Below are 25,272 nucleotides of genomic sequence, written 5' to 3'. Positions count from 1 at the left end.
TAATGCTCGTTACCTTAAAAAAGTAACTCCTCCTTAAACGAGTTTTCCGGATACAAAGCTGAGAATTTGTTAAAACTAGTGACCTTTTTGGAGGTAAAAACATATTTGGTTCCAGTTAGAGGTGAAATTTGAATTTTTACATAAAAACCAAGCTGTTTAGTATAGAGATTTTAGATATGACAAGCACTTTCTAAAGTACTGAGCTTCTATCATGGCATGTATATGAGGCTTGAACTTAAGTTTGAGCCTCTACCATGGCTAGCTAACAAAATGGTAGATGCTAAAGCCCTACTATATATGTAGAAGAAGACATACAAAAGGCTCGAACTAAAGTTCGAGCCTCTACCCTTGCTAGATACGAAAAGGACTTTATGAAATTGATAAGACGGAGAGAGAGAGAGAGAGAGAGAGAGAGAGAGAGAGAGAGAGAGAGAGAGAGAGAGCTACAACTCCAATACCAATGATGGTAGCCCAGCCTTTCCTTTACTGGATATCCTCCTAACATTATGTGCTTTGACTCTCCACATTGTTTGCTCACAGAAGCTTGTCGTAGATGGGAATTTTTTTTCATGAAATATATGTGTGACTCGAGTAATTCAGCATGAAATATCACATTAGTGTCTTGGGTACCTCGCCAACTTAAGTCAAAGAAGCGTGGGACGGTCACACTTGGAGACCATGGGCAAGTTTTCAAAGTCACAGGGAATTACCAAATTGATAGCAACAATGAGTTAGAGTTGCTACCAGCTCAGCACCATCCCCATTTGCTGCGCACTTGCCATGACAAGCGCATTGTAGCTTGACCTTGTTCAAGGAGATCCCCCCTCATGAAATGACCCACAAGCACCACCTTCGGCTGTTGGGACAGAGATCCACATCATGTGATGCCACTCACGACAACGTGCTGATGCTGTAACTGGGCTCCCTCCGCCTGTCTACGCAGTTAATCTGGTCTGCATCACAGCGTGTGCTTGAAGATAGAGTTGAAACCAACCCCAACGCCATCTTGCAATGTTGCTTCTTGTTGTGACAAGCTTTCTCAACTTTGGCCTCGCCATCTGAATTTGCAACAATAAAGGGGAGCTCGTCTCGGTGTGCGAATGCTTGGAGTTGTGCTCTCCACCCATGCAGTGCTCCACAAGCACTACCTTTAGCTGCTTAGGGTAGCAATCTGTATCATGCGATGTATATCCACTCATGGCAAGCTGGTCTTGCAGGTGTTGTAGGGCCCACTCTGTTCGTCTATGCACCATGCACCGATACTGCCATCCTCATTTATACTATGCATCGGTCATGACACGAGGTGCCTCCACTGCCCTTGGCTCTTGCAGTTGCAGTGGTCTTAGCGTATGTCGATAGGAGTCTACATCCCCTTGGCTCTTGTTTTGTAGCGGTCTTAGTGCATAGCGTCACGATAGAAGGCTACATGGCGATGGGAATCCCTGTGTGGCGATGAGATGTGGAGTGACGTCAAGCCCCGCTCCCACTCGTCATATTTGACGTCCGTCATTTTTGAATTCAAATTAAAGTGAACTCACACCAATTAGTATGTGAAAGTCACAGTGGAAGCTTGGGATCAGCCTCAAGTTCGAGCGTGCAAGCAGCTTGGGAAGCATGTTGAAAGGGATATGTCTCAAGTTCGAGCGAGCAAGCAGCTTGGGAAGCATGTTGAAAGGGATCTGTCTCAAGTTTGAGTGAAAGAGATTGTCCTAATATTGTGTTTATTGTGTACAAGGGGTCGGCCTCAAATTCAAAAGAACAAGCCTTGGAAGCATGTTTTCGCCTTTGGACTCCGGAAACAAGCTTGGAAAGCATGCTGAAAGGGATCGGCCTCAAGTTCAAACAGGCAAGCTTAGAAAACATGTTGAAATGGATGGGCCTCAAGTTAGAATGAAATGGATTGTCTTTGAGCAGTGTGTTTATTGTCCTTGAGTTTGAATGAGCAAGCCTTGGAAGCACCCTGAACCGGCCTTTGGACACCGGGAGTACCTTTTGGCCTAAGATTTTAACTCCAAAATTTAGGAGCATGTAGCCTTTGGACTCTCCATTCTAAAATGCTTATACAATGGCCCTTAATCTTAATTTTGAGCCTTGTCACAACAATCTGGTTCTATATAATTGGAGGATGCAAATTTGATTTTTTGTCATAAATTAGCATGTATAAGTGTAACACTCCTTGTTTTGTCTTTGTCAGCGCAACAATGATAGACACATGGTTGATTACCATGTACATTTGAGACATGGCTTGTGTAAGCGAGACAAAACTAACATCAAAGTGACACCAATCATGACAGGGAGACTTAGAGCAGAGGAAGCAAAACACTTAGATATTTGGACAAAAGGCTCACTCTATCCATTGAATCCTATGACCAATGCTTTCCCTGCATTTTCAAATCCCAATAACTTGTTGACCTTTGCAGGTAATGGAGAGAAAGGATTGCTTGGCTACTGTAAAGCTCTAAACAGTCAATCAAAAACTTATAAAGACATGGTGAAGCACCAAGCAGATCACAGACACTTTCTAACTTGCATTATGAGGACCAAAAGACTATAATGCAGTGCACACGAGAATCAGAGGTCTTGCGAACAAAGGTACAGACATTACAAAACAAAGAGACAACGTTAGGCACTCGTGTGCGAAAGAAGAAACTACGGAATCTTGAAATGTTGAAGGTAGGCTCTGACGGCCTTAAGAAAAGAATCCAAGCATTGAGATGAGCATTGTAAATTGTCTAATTAATTTAAACTAATCCAAGTTTTTTCCTTATGTTAGTTATGATTTGTTTGTAGAGATTCTATCTATCTAGACAAAGAAAACATAGACCCAAAGGTCAATGTAGGAAAGCAGTTAAAGCCATTGATAACTAGTGGTCTTGCAAAGGATATAATCATGACAAAAAGTTTATGGTTTTTCACGGGATATCGTTGACAGATTCATTTCAAAGAACGCAGCGCCTTCCAACAAAATACAGGGTACATTGGACTCCCTTGGCGTTAGTAAAAGAGGTTACTCAACTATTCAACAATCTATGACTTCCATGTTTGTAAAGAAGGGAATAAAGTCTAAGCTTTTATCAACATCTGCAAGTGTTTGGAGGGAAAGACTCCAGCTCAATAATGAACAGATTGACTTCATTGGATGTCCATTTCATATTCAAGATATTTATAGCTCACAGGGAACTACTGTCACTTATGATGAGAAAAAAAATATCTTTATGGACCTGACTTTGTTGAAAACTAGAATGGTAGAGTTCTACATTATCACATTCGAAGAGACAGGTGGCGTTCTACATTTTGTTTTGAAGCTAGATGAGTGTGAAATTCTTAAAGAGAAGAAGCTAGAGCGAGTTACAATTACATTAATGAATAGAGCTCTTTCCAAATGTCCCACTGATGATCCTTCATACTTCAATGTTCAATCAGAAACAAACATATGGTGGCTTGATGCATTTCAGGTAATCCAGTTATTTCCAATTTTGCAGCTCTAGCAAGTCCTCTATTGTACCTAAATTTTATAGAGCTCTTTCCAAATGAATAGAGATCTTTTCAAATGTCCCACTGATGATCCTTCATACTTCAATGTTCAATCAGAAACAAAAATATGGTGGCTTGTTGCATTTCAGGTAATCCAGTTATTTCCAATTTTGCAGCTCTAGCAAGTCCTCTATTGTACCTAAATTTTATATATGTTTTTTGTATCTCATAAGAATTAATCTTGCAGGTAAATAAAGAAGACCATGAAATTTTATTTTGGGTGTTCCATCAAACCCCTATTCCAGAGATATCATTGATAGGCAAATGTATCGAGGAGAGGTAGTGGCTGTAGATGGGAGAGGAGACTTTCAAGTTCAATGGCATCTTGTAGGTGACCTCAAAATACTGAAGTATATGTATAATTGTGGAATGGGTGTCATGGAAAAGTCTCCATGCTTATATTGCATGGAGCCTGCAAAAGTGATGGACCCAAAGTGGTGGAGAAAGGCTCCTACTCGTCACAATCAAGACTCTAATTTCCAACTAGCACTGGATATACCACTTGCTAATGTCCATATTTGTACAATGCATAATCTTTGCCGAATTGTAGAGAAGTTGGTATATCTGTACATTGGTCTAATAGTATAAAAATATGCATGTATATACGTATCTATATGAGTGCATTCATATGGATTACCTACACATAAGTATATACATAAAAAATAATACTATACACCTCTATCTAAACCCTCTCGTTTTCTCTCTCTAATCATCCCGATATCTCTTCTCCTCTCTCTACGTTTTCTCTCTCTCTCTCTCTCTCTATACCTGATCTTTACCTAATCTACATGCCTCTATCTCTTAACCTAAGGTAGGCAGAGAGGTACATGGAGAGGGATTAGAGAGAGAGGGTAAATAGAAGTAGATTAGGTGTAGAGAGAGAGAGAGGTAGATATATTTTTATACATCTATCTACCTCTCCCGCTACACCCAATATACACACCTCTATCTCTATACCTAAGGTAGATAGAGAGGGTGGAGATAGGGAGGTAGATCAAGGTAGATAGAAGGGGCATAGAGGGAGAGGTAGAAGGAGAAGGTGTAGAGAGCGAGGTAGAGAGACTTAATCTATTCACATCTCTCTCTGCACCTCATCTATACCTAATCTACCCACCTCTATCTCTCTACCTAAGGTAGATACAAAGGATGTAGAGAGAGAGAGGTAGTTGGAGATGGCATAGAGAGAGAGATGGTAAATAGAATTAGATTAAGTAGATGTTAGTTGTAGAGAGAGAGAGGTAGAAATCTCCATCTATCTACCTCTCTCTCCACACATAATCTCACACCTCTGTTGAGCCTCTACTTCTCTACCTAATCAAGGTAGATAGAGAAGGCATAGAAAGAGAGATAGAATATATGTATACACACTCACTTTTTCATATACACATATACACACACTCACATATACATGTATACATATATACACACACTCACATATATATGTATATATATGCACACATATATACTATTAGACCTACGTAGGGGCTAGTAATGCCAATGGTCTAGTGGCACCTCGTTAAATATAAGCATAATCTCAATCGTGATAAAAACAAGGGTACATTGTGGTAAACCATACACGAGTGAATCAAAAATCGCAATGCCACGATAAAAAGGGCACTATACCCAAGAGGAAACATTCAACTATCGGGTGCTATGCTCCCTTTACGTCTACTCTTTTCTAATGTGTGTGTGTGTGTGTGTGTGTTTAAAACAATAGGGTGGGGGGGAGATCTTACCTCTTTGCTTCCTTTTGCTTGAGCCTCCTTGCGATCAATCTTCCACTATGGTAGAAGCTCCTTGCTTCTTTGCGATCGAGCTCCAACGAATGCCAATTTATGGTTATCCTCCAAAGAGAGCTTGTGTGTGTGCGCATGCGTGTGAAGAGAGAGAGAGAGAGAGAGAGAGAGAGAGAGAGAGAGAGAGAGAGAGAGAGAGAGATGGGGGAAGTTCGGGTTTGCAGGTGCGATGGCAGGACGAAGTCTAAGAGAGCAAGGTATGCCCAAAAACACAACAAATATTACTTTGTTTCTTTTTAAAGAGCGCTAGACATTACCACATATATTACTTCAGACTTCAAATTTAAATTCTAAAGGTAGTTTAAAATCTATAGGTGGGATTACAATAAATCTAGGTTTTTCATCCGATACTATTCGAGAGTCGACACATGTTGAGAGAGGTATAAAGCATGAGTAAACATATAGCGTATGACTAAGTGAAAGGGAGGGGGCATGTGGGGAGAAAATTTTTCCTAACCACATTCCCATTTTATAAGAAGGCATGTCGTAATTCTAAAATCTTAAATTAAACCCCTTCAAGTGACGTTTTGCTGGTAAGTACTACAAGTGTAGAATGCAAATCTACAATCTCTGCCAAGTCTACACTTTTTAAAACCTGCAAATTTTCAAAAACCCTAACAATTGAAGGATGGCAACATGGCACGGTGACAATTAGCGTGCATTAGTTTAGAGTTTATAAGTTTACACTAGAATAAGTTTAAATGTAAGAATAATAATAATAAATTTAATCCTCAGAATACAAGGTTTTTTCAATTTACTTAATTGATATATTAACTTAAGGTGCTTACCGGACTCGAGTGTGAGAATATTAATTCATGACATTCATTTACAGAATAAATAGGCATGTTTGGGAAAAGTATGCTATATTATGCCCACCTCGATGAGAACTGAAGAGAGAAGTAGAGAAAGATATTCTAGTAAAAGCATGATAATGTGGTACCAAAAAGCTTGTTTCAGACATAGCTAGATTAGCTCCTTATTAGCTTCTATTTTAGAGTTTATCACATAGTATACCCTGTCATGTTATATGTCATTTGAAAGATCTTAATGAGTAGAATCTAACAAGCCAACCTCTACAAGAGTTCAACATATTTTACTAAAATTTTCATTGGACGCCTAAAAAGCTTAGCTAGTGTCTCATCTCAGCATGCATGTATCCTTCCATAGAAAGATACAATCTCCCTCCCTCCATCCTTCTCCCCCCCTCCTTCCCCCCCCCCCCCCCCCCCCCCCCCCCCCTCTCTCCCCCCCTCTCTCTCTCTCTCTCTCTCTCTCTCTCTCTCTCTCCGCGACGGTTGCTCCCCGAACAAGAGGATGAACCGTGTTAACACAATTGGTAGTTTTAAGGTGGCACCTCAACCCTGACAATGTGCTTCAATTTTTATTACAGGTTGATTTTCAATGTATCTAAAATAATCAATATTAGTGTGCTCACTATAGTTCATTGAAAAGGTAGCATAAATACCCGTATATAACACGAAATTATACATACATAGGCCACCACCTTGCACTACACAACCATCTGGTTAAAGAGGATGGAGAGAAGCTTTGAAATCAAAGAGGGAAGAGATACTACCCCATGGAGTGCCTGGCAAGTCAAGCATGGTCGACCATGAGGCCTTAGCACAATCGTAGATCATGCCGCATTGGGGGTCAGAGTGGCTTGCCAAAGTGACGATGGTGCCGGGAACAAGAAATGTGGTGCAAAGGAAGCCATTTCCTAACGCAAACCGTTGCCACTTGTCAACATGATATTTATCGTTTGGGGGTGGCGAGATGCGTCGAGTTAGAACCCACTTTAGCTGGTCCTGTCGAAGCTCCCACATGGATAGGGTGGCGTCACTACTAAGGGCTCCGACCGCATTGACGAGGCCCTTGGAGTAACTCATCTCTAGCATTACAACTTTCCCATTGTCCTCCATAACGCCCCAAGGCACGCCTCCGGGCACTGCTCCATTGCTCTTTTCACACCGCCACACGCCCTTCTTCACATCAAGCTCTGATATCATCTCTTCGGGATGCCATGTCAAGTGAAAGAAGGCCCCGCTCTGCAGGAGACAGGCTTGCAAAACACAGGCACGGATCCGTAGAACCATGGTGTGGACATGGAGGATACTACTCTCTTCCACCCGCCCGCCCGTGAGGGCTTGGCACCCGCTCTCCATCTCCCCGTCTTCGACTCAAAAATATTTTTTGGCGCATTGCTGCGAAGCTCGCTTTCGGCCATGGCTACTGTGAAATTCTTTGTGGAGGAGTCCGCCATTAGGGCTGTGTAGAAAGGGTCTTGAATGGCCTCCATGGTGGGAAGCTTCTACCATTTTTGTGTGACAGGGTTTGCAACAAGCAGGTCGCCTGATAAGGTGCCGAGAAGGAGAAGCCCACCCGAGGAGGCCAAAAGCTTCAAGCTGGCGCCACAGTTGGGCAAGAAGGAGAGTGGCATGGAGCGCCATTTTGAGGGATCATTGAGGTCAAGGTAGAAGAGCTGAGAGGTGCAGTCATTGGAGATGAAGAGGGCAAAGCCAAGCATCGAGGCAGGAGCAGAAGATTGGAATGTGGAGAGGCGGGCGAAGGCAGGGCCGGCGGTGAGCCGATTCCAGGCCGTGCAGGCATTGCGGGCACGTTGGAGATGGATGAGGGAAAGCTGGGCGAGGATGTTGATGGTAATGTCTTTAGGGAGAGAGCTGAGGGACGATTCTGCCATATTTCTGAAGGTTTCCATTGAAGGCGGAGAGGAAGATGGGTAAGAGAGTGCAAAATTAGCTGCTATATATGTGTGTGGCACGTTAATAGCAAGAATGGTTTCTTGATTTGCAACTAAGGTTTTTGTTCTAATAATCGACTTTATATAAAGATCCCATTCCTGGACTGTTGAAAGTTGAAACTCAAGAGTCTTACCATGTGGCGAGCGAGATTTCTCGAGCGAAGGAAAATCCGAGCAAATGAATAAAGAAAGCAAATGGGCTTCGTTACGAAAGATGAATGAAGATCCTACTTAGAGCCCCAAGTGATAGCAATAACACTATTCAAAATGAGAATCTTTTTTTGAATCCGTAAGTAATCGTAGCAATAGCATTGTTCAAAATTAAACTTTAGATTCTTTTGTGTAGTTGAGGCTTGATGTAGAGCAATGAGAAACCCAAGCAGGTAGCAAAGCTATTACAAACCATGCAATGATCCACAACTACATTCAACACCATAATTTTAATTTTAACTTTAAATTTAGTCAACAATGCCCATACATCTACAAAGTTTCTAAACTATATTAAGAGACAATTGTCATAGCTTATACCCAAAAAAGAGAGATTTCTTCAGGATTGTAAGATAACAAGTGGAATATAGAGAGAAGCATGTCATGCCTCTACACTCTAACAACAACAAGAAATGCTACGGTTCTATCTCGTGACTATGAAGAGTCATACTCATCATCAATAAAGACATTGCGCCTCTGACACTTCTTGTGGGTGTCAAAATCGTATCGTATCAGCAGCATGGTTTTTGCAATCCCCTTGGCATAAACTGGCAACAGACTTCCATACAAAAAGAAAAAGATAAGTCTCACAATCCACATGTAAGCAATACATAACCTACATTATTGAAACACAAGAAATCTCAAATTGTTGTTTGGATCATTATCCATAATTTTCAAATACTGAATAATGATACCAAAAAGTGACAAAATAGCATAAAAGTATGATGGAAACATAAAATAGGGGGGGAAAATGAAGTGTAAGGTGGACTCTCACTAGTCATCAAAGGGGTTGACACGCGAAGGCATGTCACCCACATCATCAACATCAAGAGAGGTGGAGGCCCCCTCTCTGCTTCACTTTTTAGGGTGAAATAATGGTTGTACATAATTTGAAATCAAAGTGTCATCACTGTCGACTGCTGCAAACACCCGCCCTATGCCTAAACATGCTGCCAATATGGGTGTTGTACCACATCCCAACTCCAAACAAAGACCTCCAGGCCTACAAATAAGCTTCACAAAACATGCAATAAAAGAATGACTTTGTTGCAAGCCACCATGCCATGGATCTCCGGATGATTATCTCGCTAGAGAAGACTTTGGAAGATGGTGCATCATGTAAGAATCCAAAGGTTGCATGCCAAGTCGATTGAATAGGGGAGTGCTCTCAAACACAAAGCAAGGTGTTTGCATGCCAACCCTATGCACCATAACTAAGAGAGAACAATGACACTACACCACCACATAGACAATTAGAACAATAAAAATAACAATAACACACCAAAATGAGAAACAAACAAGTTAATTATGTAGAAGAGCATTACCTCAATCCGACCACCAAAGCTATTACCATAACCATAAGCTCCATGATGAAGGACTACAATGCGATGATGAATAGCCATCTCTGATGCACGACAAAATCTCTCAACCCAGCGCAATGGTATCTCCTGCAAACGTTTTCTAAAGTCACAATAAAAACACACAACAAAAATATAGACAAGTATTGCATAAAATTATGATTGAAGCACAAACCTGTCCATAGAGACCATGATCAACAACCACCCAGAGTCTGACAAAGTCGAATATGCAAGTTGCATGCCTGCACGAACATGATCCTCACTATAAATATCCCAAAGGGGCACAACAGGGGAGGCTAAGTGGGAACCACCAAAGGGAAGATCCAAAAAAATAAAATTAGTAGCCCATGCGACTGTTCTCCCACCACGCACGCACAAGGTCCAATCAAAGCGTGCAGATCCCATGTGCTCATGAACAAAAATCCATGCCGGATGTCGAACACCGGCCCTAAAATCAGTAGCAATGGCTATGTAGTCCCCAGAAATGGCCATGCATCGTGAGTCAGACAATGAGGACAGAGAAGTCAAGGGAATATCAACGATGTAGACAAAAGAAATGGTTTTCTTTGCAACAATCTCCCCATGAGCTACTGCGATACAAGAGACTAATCAAAGTGAATTAACTCCAATAAATGAACATACAAACCACTGCATCGTAAGTGATAGCTCACCATGCTCTTGCTCCATGTTTTCATCCACCCTAGTCTCAACAATCACCTCCTTTCCCTTGTGAGAAGTATTTGTAGCTTAGAAAAAAGCAAAAAAACACAATATCACCAGTATGTAAAACAAATAAGTTAAGGAAAAAGAGAGTTTAAAGCTCTTCAAAAAATTATGTTTGAGATTTTTTTGAGTAACCATTTACCTGATATCACCTCATTCACTCTAGGAGGTAGAGTCACATCGATGGATGTGCCACCAACTCTCATAGTATCATGAAGCTCTCTCTCTCTCTCTCGCCAATACATGCCCAGAAGCCATGTCTATCCACCATGGACATGTCTCCATCTCCCAAGTAGTGAGCTTATGTATGGAAGGGGAGTACATGCATTCTTCCCCAGTAGTAGATAGTTGTGTCCACTGCTTAGCTAAGAATGGAATCCCTGAAAGAAAGCCTTTTCCAACCAAGGATAAGAGAAATCTAAAACAATCAAGCAAAATAACATCTCTATAAACTTTGTAAATATGAAAAGCTTGAAATAAAAGTATGATGAGCTTGACCTATAGGCTAGCCGTTGAGATGCCATGTGTACTGTGTCCACTTTCTTCATAGATTGCTTGTCAACATCTTTTGTCTTAGCTTCAAGAGAGGTTTCCAAAGGAAAAAGGTAGGGTTGTGCTTCAAACTTGAGCTCCTCAAAGTAAGAGGCAAGAGAGCAATCATGAGGCAACAAAATACCACCAACAATGTTGGTTAAGTCCTACACAAACTTTGTGGCCCTATCAAAAATCCTTTGTAGAAGGCCCTCTCTACGAATCCAACCACATAACAAAGAAGACGAGAAAAATCTAAAACAATCACAAAAAACTAGCAATCCTACATCGAAGATTCTTAAATGTCAATAGAAAATTTACTTACATGCGATACACATGATCTCCTTTCTTTAAACCATAAGATGCTCTAGTAATCTTGTCTGCCTCAAGCAAGGAAACCCATAACAGTTTGCTCAAGACAGGACCATCATGCATAGCAATCAAGTTCAGTTTCTCAAGTGTAGCCCAACTATCAGGACCCCACTTGAGTGCAAGAACTCGAACCATCCAATCCGGTCCAAGATTCAGATCAACAATATTCAGCAACAACTACAATATTTGAGCAACGAATAAAAAACCAAGTTTGAACAGCTATTACACTAGGTGCAAAAAACCTAAATAGAAATAATTCAACCACCTTTCCAACGCACTCTCCATATTTTAGTGCTAAATCATTCAATATCTTCTCCTCCTCTTTTATAAGTTCTTCATTTGTCATTGTCTGCCTAGCTTGCTCTATTCTTTGGCTCAATTCCTTGGACATTTGAACCTTCAACACATACTTAAAAATAAATAATTTGCAAAAAAACAAGCACATACTCTTTGGCTCAATTACTTGGATTATTTATCCTTCAACACACAATTGAAAACACATAATTTTCAAAAATACCTAACATGAGATCTTTCTTGAAAAGCAATCCAGAGACACTTACATCGTATAAGAGCTATCTCTGGCACTCGTGTAGGATCAATAATTGTACAAAGCACACTACAATGCTTTTCTCGATCAGTGGAGAATCTCTCTTTAATAGCAGCCGTCCAAGCTACCGTTCTATGATTACCCTCCCAAACATAGAACATTTTATTAGAGAGAACTTGAAGATTTGGTCTTTTAGAAAGCTCAATGTCAAACTCTTTATGTATATCAACCCATATTGGGTCCCATGAAGTAAGAAGGTCCTCTGCAAAATAGATAAGCATAGACAGAAAAGCATACTCAACTAATATTTATGAGAACGACAAAAAACACAGTAGAAACAGACAGTAGGAAAGATCAAAGTAGAGAAATGAAATACCTATAACATAAGCTTCCTCCTTCTTGCAATTCCAAATTGAAACAATAAAAGATCCTTTCTATTGCATGTAGCCCTCCTTTGCAAAAGCAGATTTCAATCCACTAACATCATCTCTAAGCATCTCACCCTTAGGGGATCAATCGACATAAAGGAATTGGTGGACAATCAAAACAGCTAAACATGCGAGTACATTGAAGAATATCTTGTCCTCTATGCATGTAAATCTTGTGTTCATCCCATGTCTCTGTATCTACTGCTACTTCATCTCTTACGACATAAGGCACTATTTGTAAACATGCCTCTTGTGGGGCAAGAGATTCATTGACTTCATTTATGGAGCCAAGCCCCAAATCTTGACTTTGCATCTCCTCTTCCCGTGTCTCCAAACCTTCTGTCATATCTGTGACAGATACTGCACTTATTTGATCACTGCTCTCTAAGATACTGGAAGCTTGAGTTGAAGAGAGTCGTCTCCCTCTACGACCTCGTCCATGTATTGAAGGACTTGCAAAACACAACAAAAACCACTTTATTTACTTCATTGAAACTGCCTCTAGGAGTCCATGCCGAGGCGGATGCCTAGAGGCAATTAAAAACATCAAAAAATTTATTTATTGATCATCCACCAAAGCATCCAAGTCGGCGTTGATCACAAGAGGGAGCTAACATATTTAAAAAAGGCATGCCCAACTATAAAATTTCAGCTTGAGAATTTCCTTCTAGCCATCCATGTTGGCGTGGATGGTTTGAGGGAGCTTTCTAAGAATGAATCACTGCAAAAAAAAGTTGTCCCAAGAAACTCCTTCTAGCCATCCACGTCGCCGTGGATGGCTACAGATAGTTCTAACAGAAGCTAGGTAACTCTGCAAATCTCCAGAGAGAGTTATTTATATAAAATTCACACACTCAAAAATTCCTTCTAGACATCCACGCCGGCATGGATGGCTACAGATAGTTCTAACAGAAGCTATGAAACTCTGAAAATTTCTATAGAAAGCTTATCTATAGATGAAAATTCTCATATTCAAAAATTCCTTGTAGCCATCCACGCCGGCGTGGATGGCTACAGATAGTTCTAACAGAAGCTATGAAACTCTGAAAATTTCTATAGAAAGCTTATCTATAGATGAAAATTCTCATATTCAAAAATTCCTTGTAGCCATCCACGCCGGCGTGGATAGCTACAGACAGTTCTAACAGAGGCTATGAGACACCATAAATCACGGCATACATGCAAGGGTAAAGGTATTTAAAATAGCCTGCCGCCTAGCGCAATAGATAGGCCAGATTGGTGCAAGAGATCTATTAAAAAAAATTGCAATAAAGATCTCTTGATTGCCTTGCCCTTTCAATGACTGATTTAATATACACGGAAAATAGTGTTCGGGAAAAGTGTTCGCTTAATATACACGGAAAATAGTGTAATTTTACAAAAATACTAACTAGTATTGCAAAATTCGATTCGGATTTGTTTGTGAAAATCATTTTTTTCGAACACTGTTTCAATGTAAGTATGTTTACACACAGGCAGTGCTCAAAAAAAACCTAGGTTTAGCAAAATCCCACCTACAAATTTTGAAATTTACTCCTTAATTTATAATTTAAAGGTGAAAAAACCTAGAAAATTTTGAAAAATTTAGTGTAATTCGGTGTAAAAGCCTTCAAATTTTGTCAATTTACCTATGTTGTTTCACATATGTAGGTTTGCCAAGTTTTGGGAAAAAGTTTTTTTCGAGCACTACACACAGGGTGCTCCAGATTGGGCACCTCGCGCGTGTGCTGAGGTGGACGACGCTCGTAACAAGTCATTAGTGGTGGTGCAGTTTTTGGCATGGACATGACAATGGGCGGTCAATCTTCCCTGACCAACAACGTGCGGGCTTTAGCACTGGATGCAACAACCAATCTGCCACCCCAAAAGGGGATGGCCATTAGGCTATGGTCACACGAGGCTTAGTTTTCGGTTATTTTTGTCGACCATATCTGAGCTCTTGTCAGAGATTGCCAGGCCTTGGTTTTGACTAAGCCTCGCGTGACCATGCCCGTAGCTCAACATTGTGCAAACATTCTAAAATTTGGTTGGAGAGGGTATTTGGGGTTTGTGCATGGGATACTGACGAGGGTAGGTGAAATTCGCTTGTCATTACTATGCAAGATTCACTGAAAATATTAAAACTCAAAGTGAATTATTTTTATTATAATATATTTTATAAAGCTATGATTGTTGTTCCTGGGAACACGAACATGCAATCCTCTTGGCGGCTTTCGGTTATGAATAGGATTTTAAGCATATCAGTCGATTTTAAGAGGGACCCATTGTACCAATCAAAACCATGCCACTTCTTTCTAATATTGGCAACCCTCTGCTGAGCACACTAGTAACACATGGGGAGATGCCTTATAGTTTTTGGTCCAGGGCGTGGATAGAAGTTAATGCTTATGTTTGATACCATAATTTATTCTTTGACAGTTGCTTCTTTGCAAGAACATTTTGAGCTTCCTGATGCTAATTTCTGTCTTCGTCCATTAACATTATCTGGACCGCAAGTCAAGGTAGAAGCTACTATATCATCAGATGGTGAACAAACTTTTATGCTTGATCATGAGCAGCACAGTTCTACAAGGTGGATATGAGAAGTGAGGATCAGATTGATGGTGGCATTGGCAGAGTTTCTCAAGACAAGCAAGACAAGAAAGTACCTCTCTCAGAGATCAACGCAAGTGTGATTGACATGATTAAGTGCATGCCATTGCAAAGCAATTTATATATTGCCCTCCATCAAGCCAAGAAAGTGGTCTGTATTGATGAGCTTCCAGCTCATTATGATGGGTATATTGCTTTTGAATTACCGCCACATGGTAATTCTTCAGGTATGAGTGGTATGGAGCAAAGACATGATAGTCACATGTGGACGGAGTGTGTCACTTGTAACAGTGATAGTTTTAATGGTCTTGTCAGATTTAGTAGATGTTCTGGGCATTTGCGCTGCATCAACATTGATTGTCCATTTTATTTGCGCTCAAATATGTTCAATGAGTCTCAATGGAGAGGTCGGCTTGTTAAATCTGGTCCTAAAGGATTGATCTCTTCTCAGTATGGCACACTAGTATGCACTCATTGTGGAAAAATTCCAGAATGTGTTCCTTCATGTCCTGTAGTTATTTACTATTGTTTGCCTAGAGATAAGCATAATTGTACTAGGTGTGCTTTGCATCTTGGAGAACATAATCATCCATGTGCAGAAGGGAGGAGTCGGATGGTTGAAAGTCACATAGATGAAATGTTGCTTGATCGCGCAAGTCGGGACCCTTTGGTGACTGCGAAACAATTGGGTTTTAAACAAGGTGAAGACTCACATGGGCATTTCAAAACAAAATGTTGGAAAAGATAGTTTACCTTTTTTAAACCCCAAGCAGTGTTCAGGAAAAGTGTGCCTAAGTGTGCCTCAGCTTAATCCTGAGTCGGTTGAAAAGTCAACACAATCGGTTGATAAATCAAAAAATTGTGAAGTCTATAGTTTGAAGTGTCCGGGAAAAGTGTGTCTCAACCTAGCCTTGAGCCGGTTGAAAAATCAAAACAGTCGGTCGATGAATCAAAACATTGTGAAGTCTGTAGTTTGATGAGTACACTTACTTGCCAGTTTTGACACTTAAATGTGGAAATTATCTTCATTTTCTATATGGTTCAAATCCACTTTTAGGTTGGTAGGAAATGCGAGTTTTTTTTGCCACAATTATCAATTAGTGCACGCAAATTTTCCAATGAGTGGGTGTCAAAATTGATTTGATACATGTGTTGATGTATCGATTTGAGTAGCTCTTGTCGATTTTGTATGGAAGTCCAAATGAAAATCCTTTGTATTAGAAGATCTTGATGAAGTCAAACCATGGATCCCAGTGCGACACTTCGGCTCCTCCAACACATTATCTTCTATGTGACATATCTAAAAACTAGTTAAATACTAATTAGGGATTCACATGGGACACCATAAACCCTTGTCTTTGTGCATCTCCCCCATCGAGCGTGCATTGCCTTTTTTGGAGGATCGAGGGAAATGTCTCCTCTAAAAAATGTTAGCTAGTTTTCTAGCATATATAGTTTTCTTGTAACAACAAAACAAGTGATGGATGGTCAAAGTTTTTTATCACGTGACACATCCAACCCTATGTGTCCATGGACAAGATACAACATGACCAGGGTTCAGTTCAGTCAAGTCAGTCTAGAATAGGAAGTGATCTGGCACTTTTGTGAGTTTGTTCGCAGACCGTGCATGTCTAGACACTTAGATTAGATGCATATCCTCTGGTTGCACACAGCATGACCATCAGAGTCCAGTTAGATCCCATCAGTAGCATTTTTACAGTGCATAGACCTATTTTCTCTATTTTTGATATTTTTCACTTATTATTTTTAAGTGACTTTTGTTGGAAATTGGGTAGGGCAATTTTGCTAAGATAATATAAAAGCAAACCAGAGTTAGCACTTTATGGTAGAAGAGGCAGCAGGAACACTCGCTCAACAGGCAACTTCTTAGGAGAACCCCCAAGAGGCCTAGCGTTTTTGCATCACAACAGAAGGCTAGCATTTTTAGACCAGATCAGCTAGAGTTTTTGCTCTTGCAGTCTTCTGGCGATAGCAGACCAAGCAGACTCCCGAGCGTTAGCAGATTCTCCATAACCTGACCATTTTCAACCCTAGCGTTTTTGCATCTGCAAAGCACTTCAGCGTCTTTGCATATCTTCGCGACGGAATCCCCACAAGCATCAGCATTTCCAGCTCTCAGCAGTTAGAACCCGCAGAAGAAGTTCCAAACCTCGCAAATCTCACCTTTTCGCACCAGATCCTCGCCGCACGGTCAGATCCAGTGCAATTTGTAGTTTCAGCACGAAAAACGCAAATTTTAGCATCTGCGTTTTTAGCGCGTCGTCGTTGCATAGTTACCATCGTCATCGTCATCGACAAAGTCAGAATTCAGCAGATAAAGGTTTGCAGATTTCAGCCCTTAGCATTTGCAGATTTCAGCCGGTGTTGTCGTCGGCCTCATCGTCGTCGACATCGTCGTCGAGTCCAAGCATTGTAGAGATTTGTGTAATCATAAGTACACCGCTCTCGAAGGATTTGACAACATTCTGGTGTCGTATTCTTCTCTCTCTATCTCTCAGTCTCATGCACCTTCATTCACAGTGTCTTTTCACTTTGTTTGTGTCCATTGCACTCTCTCACTAAAGGAACGGAAGGCTCTCCCTTCCGTAAGTAAAAGGAACCCTTGAGCACAGTTCGGAGCACTCATCTTGAGCAAAGTTCAACATTCATTCCGCTGCACCTTACATTTTTTGCATGAGTGGAACGTCTTTATATAGTATCAAGAACAAAGATGAGCAAGCATAGCCTATGGGTAAACTAGAAATGGAAAAATGCAATGGACTAATTTTGGCACATCAACTTGTGAATTTTATGTGACCTAGGGTTTTGTTAAGCCTTTTGAATGTACCACAAGACTTGGAGCAAAAGCATTTGACAACAACCTTTTCCATGGTCATCTCCAAAGTCAAAAGTCAAAAGAATTGTAGGGCAGGGTGGATCAATGACATGCGAACACAAACACAAATAGATAACTAAATAAATATGGTAAGAGATAGAGAGTAGACTAAATTTTACTTTTATCATAAATTATGACAAGAGCAGAAGCCTCTTACATATGCATACATAAAGGGTGACATTATGCATAAATCATCTTCGTGTGTCAATAATCCTAGCTATAAAGCTATCACATGATTTGTGCCACATAGGCTCCAACTAGACTAGACATGTAATTTAAGAAATGCATTGAGGTGATGTTCACAAGGATGTTTAGGGTCATTAGACATAGCTCATACACATGGTTTTTGCATGGGTGTTGTGCACAAAGACCAGAGAAGTGGAATGCCTCAAAACACATTGGGGGTATAGGCACATTTTTCTTTGATCATCGAGGTATTCTAGCTTAGAATATCTTTGCTTTCACTATTGTAGGTATCATAGAAGCTTCTTCTCATGATCCTGGAGAGAAATGATAACATTGTTTATCTTTGGCAAGGAATCGTTTACTTTAAGAACTCCCACAATTTGCCCAAAGTATGCATTAGGTACATCTTTGAGTACTACAAGAACTATATCTTAATTCTCTACCGGCCTTTGGGATGTGCACATGCTTTTGAGCTATTGACAAGAGAGGAGAGATCCTCCCTTGGCTCCATGCAAAATTTATTGCGTTGCATTTTTAATGCAATCAAAGAATGTTTGGAATAGTTGCCAAGTGTGTCTCATGTGTATTGCAAGCTTCATTGATTGCGGTACAAGTGTGATGTAGTTTTTAGTAATACAAGACTGCATCTTCATTCTGTATCAACCTTTGGATTCATGCTAACTATGTGTCGATGCTTTTAAACCTATTGACAAGAGCGAACACATTCTTTCCTCACTCCATGAGCAATCCATAGAGTTTCATCTCTAATGCAATTGTGAAATGTTTGTAACAACTTTAGAGTGTCTCTCAAGAGTAGTCTAAGCTTCATAGGTTGTAGTAGAAGTGTCTATGAAAAAGATGTAGCTTTGATCCAACGGGGTGATAAACTCCAATGGCTTGCTCATCTTTGGCATGGAAATGTGCTTGAGTAGCCTGTATTTTCTCGCTTTGTCCCAATGGCTCAACAACTAACCACAAGTGCTTCCTCATAAGATATCCCTTGAGTTTTGTTTGCCAAGAATCCTTGGTTAGTAAATTTATCTATGCCTTCATCTCCTCCCATAATGGTGCACCCCAAATGTGAGTGAGAGGAAGATATCACCCAAGATCGTTTGGTAGTGTTTAGTTTTTAGTTAGTGGGAACTCTCCCTATACTAGCTTCCTACTTAAGGCCTAAGAAGAGGTCACTCTATTTTACTATGACCTATCAATGAGGTAATTATCATTCTTTAATGACCTTGCATTGTCATGTGATTAATTTACTATGATCGATCAATGAGGTCATACTATCAATAAAAAGTGCAAGGTCACTCTATTAGTGGGTGATGGACCATTTCAAGTCATCATTTTATTTGATAGCTGAAAGTAGCTAGGAGGACTTCACATGGTCATGGGTAGCATCCTCTTTAAACCTTAGCCATCATTGTCTCTACATGCCCTTGCTTGGCGCTTCATCTTCCTCCTGATTCCGAGTCACTCTCACCCATTGCAGCTAGCGTATAGAGCTGTGGTACACACAATGAGCTTTTCTTTCGAAGGTAAGATGCTTTGATCACTTGCTTGTTTAATTAGGGATCCTCAAGGGTATGGTAAAGTATTGGGAGACTGCATCAATGATCCAACTTCCCTTCTCACCTTCATTGGTTTTGTTTTTACAGATATAAGATGGGGAGGACCTCGACAAGCAAGGACGAGGATACCACCATCCGAGAATGAACCCTCTCATAGTACGTCCTGCATAAAATAGATTCTCCCTCCATTGCAAAAGACCTTTTGCGGCTTTGTGAACGAGTTCCACCAAGAGAGGGGCTTGTCTCTTGAGGGTATGGATCCTTAGAGTACAAAGGGAAAAAATGACATTTCAGATGAACATTGGTCACACGTCTTCACTTGCCCAAAGTAATATCCAAACAAGTCATGCACTGTGGTGGAGGAGGAGTTTGGAGTGAGGCTGGTACACTGTCACTTGGATGTGTACCAAGAAGGCCAACGTATGTATGAGATTGGCCAACAATTTTCCAAAGCCTTTGGTCTAGAAAACTGTGGGGCTACTAGGGCAGGTTCTCGAAAGGAATAGGTGATTTCTTGGGCAGTATTTGGAGATCGTGTTGGAGAGTGTGAAATGAAGAGAAACAAATAAAGGCACAAATTGGGAAATAAACTTAAGACATGGGAAGCTACAATGCACAATGTTGCAAGAGTTCAAATCCCGAGTACATCATGCTACTTTCCCACAGAAGGTCCAAATGCATGTTTTTGGTAGACCAATGTAGTCTGAGAAGAGACATGAGGAGGAGGTTCATCTTATGAGAAATAAAGCTAATGATACAATGGCCTTGGCCAAATGAGATCTGGAGAATGCAAAGGTAGCTGTGAAGGAAGCCATGTTGGAGTTGCATTATGTTGAGGGTAGACAAAGCAATAATGCGATGGTCAATGCCTTGGAAGGTGAGATCAATTCTCTCAAGGAGGAATCTGAATGACGTCTAATTGTAATGATTGCAAAGCTGAGGGGAGATGCCCACAATGATCTATAATTGTTGGACGAAGCTCTTGTTACAAACAAGGTATGATGCATGGTCCCAACTGCTGGTAGATGTAGTTGTAGATAATGTCTTTCTAGCTACGAGGTTGTGATGTATCAATTGCATTATGTCTTGCATTGCATGTTGCATATGTCATTGATGAGCTATTGAGTTATGTGCAATGTGATACACTCAATTATGTGATGTATTGCATGACGGTTTGCATTGCATGGAGTATCTTTAATTGATGAGCACATTGAATGTGCCATTGCAAAAAGTATGGGCTTGCATTGCATGGTGTATGTATCACTAATGATTTATTTAGTTATTTGTATCATGCTACATGTAGTGAAGTGATGTATTTCATGATGGTTTGCGTTGCATGGGGTATTTTCCATTGATGAGCACGTTGCATGTGCCATTGCATGGAGTATGAGATTGCATTCCATGTTGTATGTGTCGTTGATGAGCTATTGAGCTATGTGTCGTTGATGAGCTATTGAGCTATGTGTATCATACTACATTCAATAATGTGATGTATTACACGATGGTTTGCATTGCATGGAGTATTTTCAATTGATGAGCATATTACATGTGCCATTGCATGGAGCATGGGCAGATAGTAGGTGCATTGTTTGAAAGATAGTATGTGCTATATAGAAAATAGTATTTGCATCATGCTACATCTTGTTATATGATGGTTTGCATTGCATGGTGTATGTATCATTGATGAACACATTGCATGTGCCATTTGCATGGAGTATGTGCAGATAGTATGTGAAATATAGCAAACAACATGTGCTATTGATAGGCCACTCTGCTATGTGCATAAAGTCTGTATGTTTTCTTAACATGGTGTGCTATAAGGCTATCATGTGAAGCATGATAGATTAGTGATTAGTGTAGTTTGAGATGTTGATAAAATTATAGCTTTGTGCAATGCATTATAATCATGACAAAAATATAAAGAAATATTATAGTTATGTGCATGAATTATTAACTATCCTTAAACTACAGTATTAAAACTGCATGCTACATGGTATATGGTTCTATTGCTAAACTGTGATAGCTATGGTATATATTGCATGGTATATAGCACCATAAATAGATTATTATAGCGTTGCTATTTGGTGATGCTAGTGAACATAGCTAAACATTTCAACAACACAAACATGGTGCTATATGGTAGGTACTATTTAACAACATAAAAACATAAATATCTCAAAGTTATGTAGGAATACTATAAGTAATGCACACAATGAAATTTTCAACTAGAGAGTACATGCTATATAGCGCAAACATGATGCTCTACGGCATGTACTATGTAATACAACGAACGAGAAATATCTTAGAGCTATGTTGTTGTAGCTAGGATAGCCCACACAAAGACAACATACATTATATATCATGTGCATCACTATATGGCACACCTAGGGAAAAGAGAAACTATAAGTAATGCAGACAGCTAAATTTTTCAACTATACAATAGAGTACATACTATATCCGGGGTGACCACTCATCAAAAGCTCCCTATATCACGTATGTTCAGGAGATTATTAATAATACCCTAATATACATATTATATTTACATTGTGGACCTATCTAAAAAGAAACCCAACCCCCCTCTAATGTTATACATAAAAGTATAAATTTTGGGCTATTAGTAATCCTCTCTAGTTAACAAGTGACCGCCCTGGGATACTATATAGCACAAAGAGGATGCTATATGTCGTGTACTATGCTACAATAGAGAAAAATAATACCATAGAGATGTGTAGATGTAGCTAAGCATAGTATAGCTCACAAAAAACATACAACATACACTATATAACATGTACATCACTATATGGCATATCTAGAGAAAAGTGCTACTATAAGTAATGCACACATCTAAAGTTTTCATGATATGGAATAAGCTATATAGATTGGTTACTATGCTTACCTAAAGATACATAGCACTCATATGTTTCTCTTTCTGTGTTGTTACATAGTACATTACATATATCACACACTGGGTGTGATATACACCATCATTCTTGTCTCCAAATGATGCTATTATCCCATAATTTCATTGATTAGACGCAACTTTACAAAGTATACATCATTCTACAAAAACCAAAGAACATAATTTTGATAACAGTTTGAGTACATGCTATACACCACAACGAGAGTGCTATACATCATGAATGCTATAACAATCACAAACAAGGATAGGAATAACTTCATACCTGAGATTCATCTAGCAAGTGTATTGGATTCTCCTCATGATGCTTGTACCCAATATGCCATCAAACAATGTATGTCCTGTTTGGAGACACCAAGAAAACATGTCCTAAATATCCAGCTTCTCAACCAAAGCTCATACTAACGTACTGCAGAACCCGTAGCCTCTATTAGAAATAAGAGCCCGTGGTACTCCAAAATGGCAACAGATATGATAAAAACCAAACTTTTCCATTGTGTGAGCATTATCTCTTTGAACGTCTTAACTTTGACCCACTTTGGTAAGATGATCATTGGAAACAATAATGTACTTCTTACCACTAGCTAATTTGAGAGGAGGACCAATGGCATCAAAACCCCACTTCTTGAATGAATGTTGAGCAATGATAGCCCCCTTTGACTCTGCTACAAACCTTTGTTCTCCAATGGTTTGGTACTCATGAAAAGTTTTGCACCAATAATGAACATCTCGTACAATGGAAGGCCACAAAACACTTGTTCTAAGAATACCAAAACGTACCCAATCCTTACCTTGATGCCCACTCTCTTCATGAAATTTCTCCAAAACCATTCTGATCTCTTCTTTATAGAGGGTTCTTCTTAGAAACCCATTGCATCCATAAAGCATAATATCCTCTCCCACAAGGGTGAACCTGTGTGACTTTTGGTTCCCACTCCGTAAGTTGAAATCCATTTCACCGTTCTTGACTTAACTTAATTTACAACATAAAATTGGCTTCATATTTCTGGCCAACAATTTAACCCCCCAGAATCCACACTCCCACCAAACCGTTTGGTAATTGCACATTCCCAAGGTCATGCTATGATACTGAAAAACGTTATTCCAATTATGTCAAACCAAGAATACATTTGAGGCATTTGAAAGCAGCATGCAAACTATTGCATACCCTTGCAAGTGTTCATTTATCAGGTTGTTCCCACCTTTTTTCTTTTTAAAATATTTAACTTTCTTTTTACTTTGATATTATTAAAGTTATCTACTTAAGTTTCAAGCAATCACATATACTTCTCCATGCATATTCCCATCCTCGTCCCAAGACTTGGGTATCCTATATCCTCTGCCACATGTGGAGGCGACGCCTTTATACAATTTTGAATTATTATTTTTCTCTATCTTGTTTGGAAAAGGCTCAAAATTTAATCTACCTTAAGATCCTTTTAGATAAATATTCTAAGAAGCAGAGCAAAGGCCCGAGTGATAAGGAACATTGTGGGATAGCCCATTTAGGTTCCTAGCATTCCCAAGGTTTAGTTTTTTACCAAACAAGTTGAAGAGTTTCTTCATTAAATCACATATTCCTCCCTTGTCCGATCCCTCTTTGGATCCGATTTCCTTCCTCGTTTTCCTGTCGGCATGAGGCCAACTCGGATTAGGCCAATTTCCAGACGCATCCCAATTGGGTCCTCCCACCCGCAGACCGGGATACACTCCCATCCAATCCAGATTCCAAGGCATTGAATGCAGCCGAGCTCAAAGTATAGACTAGTGATTATTAGTCCTATCCAAAAAGGACCATCCCTTATTGCATCCCACAAGTAAACACTTATGCCGACCTTTTTCCAAACATGAAAGACAAATTTCACATTCAAATCTTCTATGTTATACTAGGACTATTCACATCTTGTCTTTTCACTAAAGTTTTAATCCTAATGGAAATTTAGATTAGGTTCTTTGCATTATAATCCCTTCGTTCCTATCCCCTTTTAAATTATATTCAAACGACACCTTAAGAAAACAACAAGTCTCTTGAAAGTTGAGGTTTTGTCTCGATGTAAGTTTTAAGTTAACCCGATCTTGGATTAATACCATTTTTTTTCTTTGCATCATTTTCCATCCATGGGGAATCTCCATGGAAGTGATGGGAGTTTTATGTTTAAGAGATGCAGCTCAGTGGGAGCAAGCCTTTACAGGGAAAGGACCCTTAGTGATTTGTGTTGATGCTTGGTGCTAGTGATGATTTTGAACTTGATTATGAAAGCCTCTTGAAAACTTGTTGAAGCTTCTTTTGTGAGCCTCAAGTTCCTGTGCAGGTGGGAATGAATTCTAGCTTGGGTTTGGCTAACCGACTGCTCGTGGGAAACATCTCGAGGATGGGGAGATCTTGGGTGTGAAAGGCCTCTAGGGTAGATGCTTGTAGCTTAATGCCTTGGGATTTTAAAAAAAATGCTTTTCTTATGGAAAGGGAGGGGGGGGGACCCACTAGGCACGTGTGGACAACCCTTCCTGCAGACACGGATAGGGTGTTGGGCAGTGAGAAGAAACCTTACAAGCTTCCAAAAAAAGGCATTATGCATGTGAGTCTTTGCATGCCGACCCGCTAGGGGCATTAAGCCCAATTGAGTGGTGCTTTTCGCGTCCGTCGAGCTTGCTCTCTCCAAAAATGGACACGAGGTTTGACCCCAAGACTTGCAAGTACCTCCAAAGCCTTTAGATAGTCAAGCGAGCCACATGACCCCAATGCTTGGTTGTGCGAGCCTTCCACAAAATGAGGTACTTAACTCGGCCTTGTAGAGTATAGATAACCTAAATGCAAACACAAAATTGGATACAAATCCTCTCCCTAACCAAGCC

General features: G+C 40.1%; 1 protein-coding gene across 1 annotated transcript; it reads right to left on the bottom strand.

The window, feature by feature from the left end:
* Positions 1-6,856: 6,856 nt before the first annotated feature.
* LOC147451323 (uncharacterized) lies at positions 6,857-7,354 on the bottom strand. Its single transcript, XM_086520902.1, has one exon. It carries the CDS (start codon positions 7,337-7,339, stop codon positions 6,857-6,859), a length of 483 nt encoding a protein of 160 aa, XP_086377028.1. The 5' UTR covers positions 7,340-7,354.
* Between the last annotated feature and the right edge of the window lie 17,918 nt (positions 7,355-25,272).

Source organism: Adiantum capillus-veneris, chromosome 9, assembly GCF_014529385.1.
Source record: "Adiantum capillus-veneris isolate H3 chromosome 9, ASM1452938v2, whole genome shotgun sequence".
NCBI classification, from domain to species: Eukaryota; Viridiplantae; Streptophyta; class Polypodiopsida; order Polypodiales; family Pteridaceae; genus Adiantum; species Adiantum capillus-veneris.
This window is presented reverse-complemented; position numbering and strand designations above follow the sequence as displayed.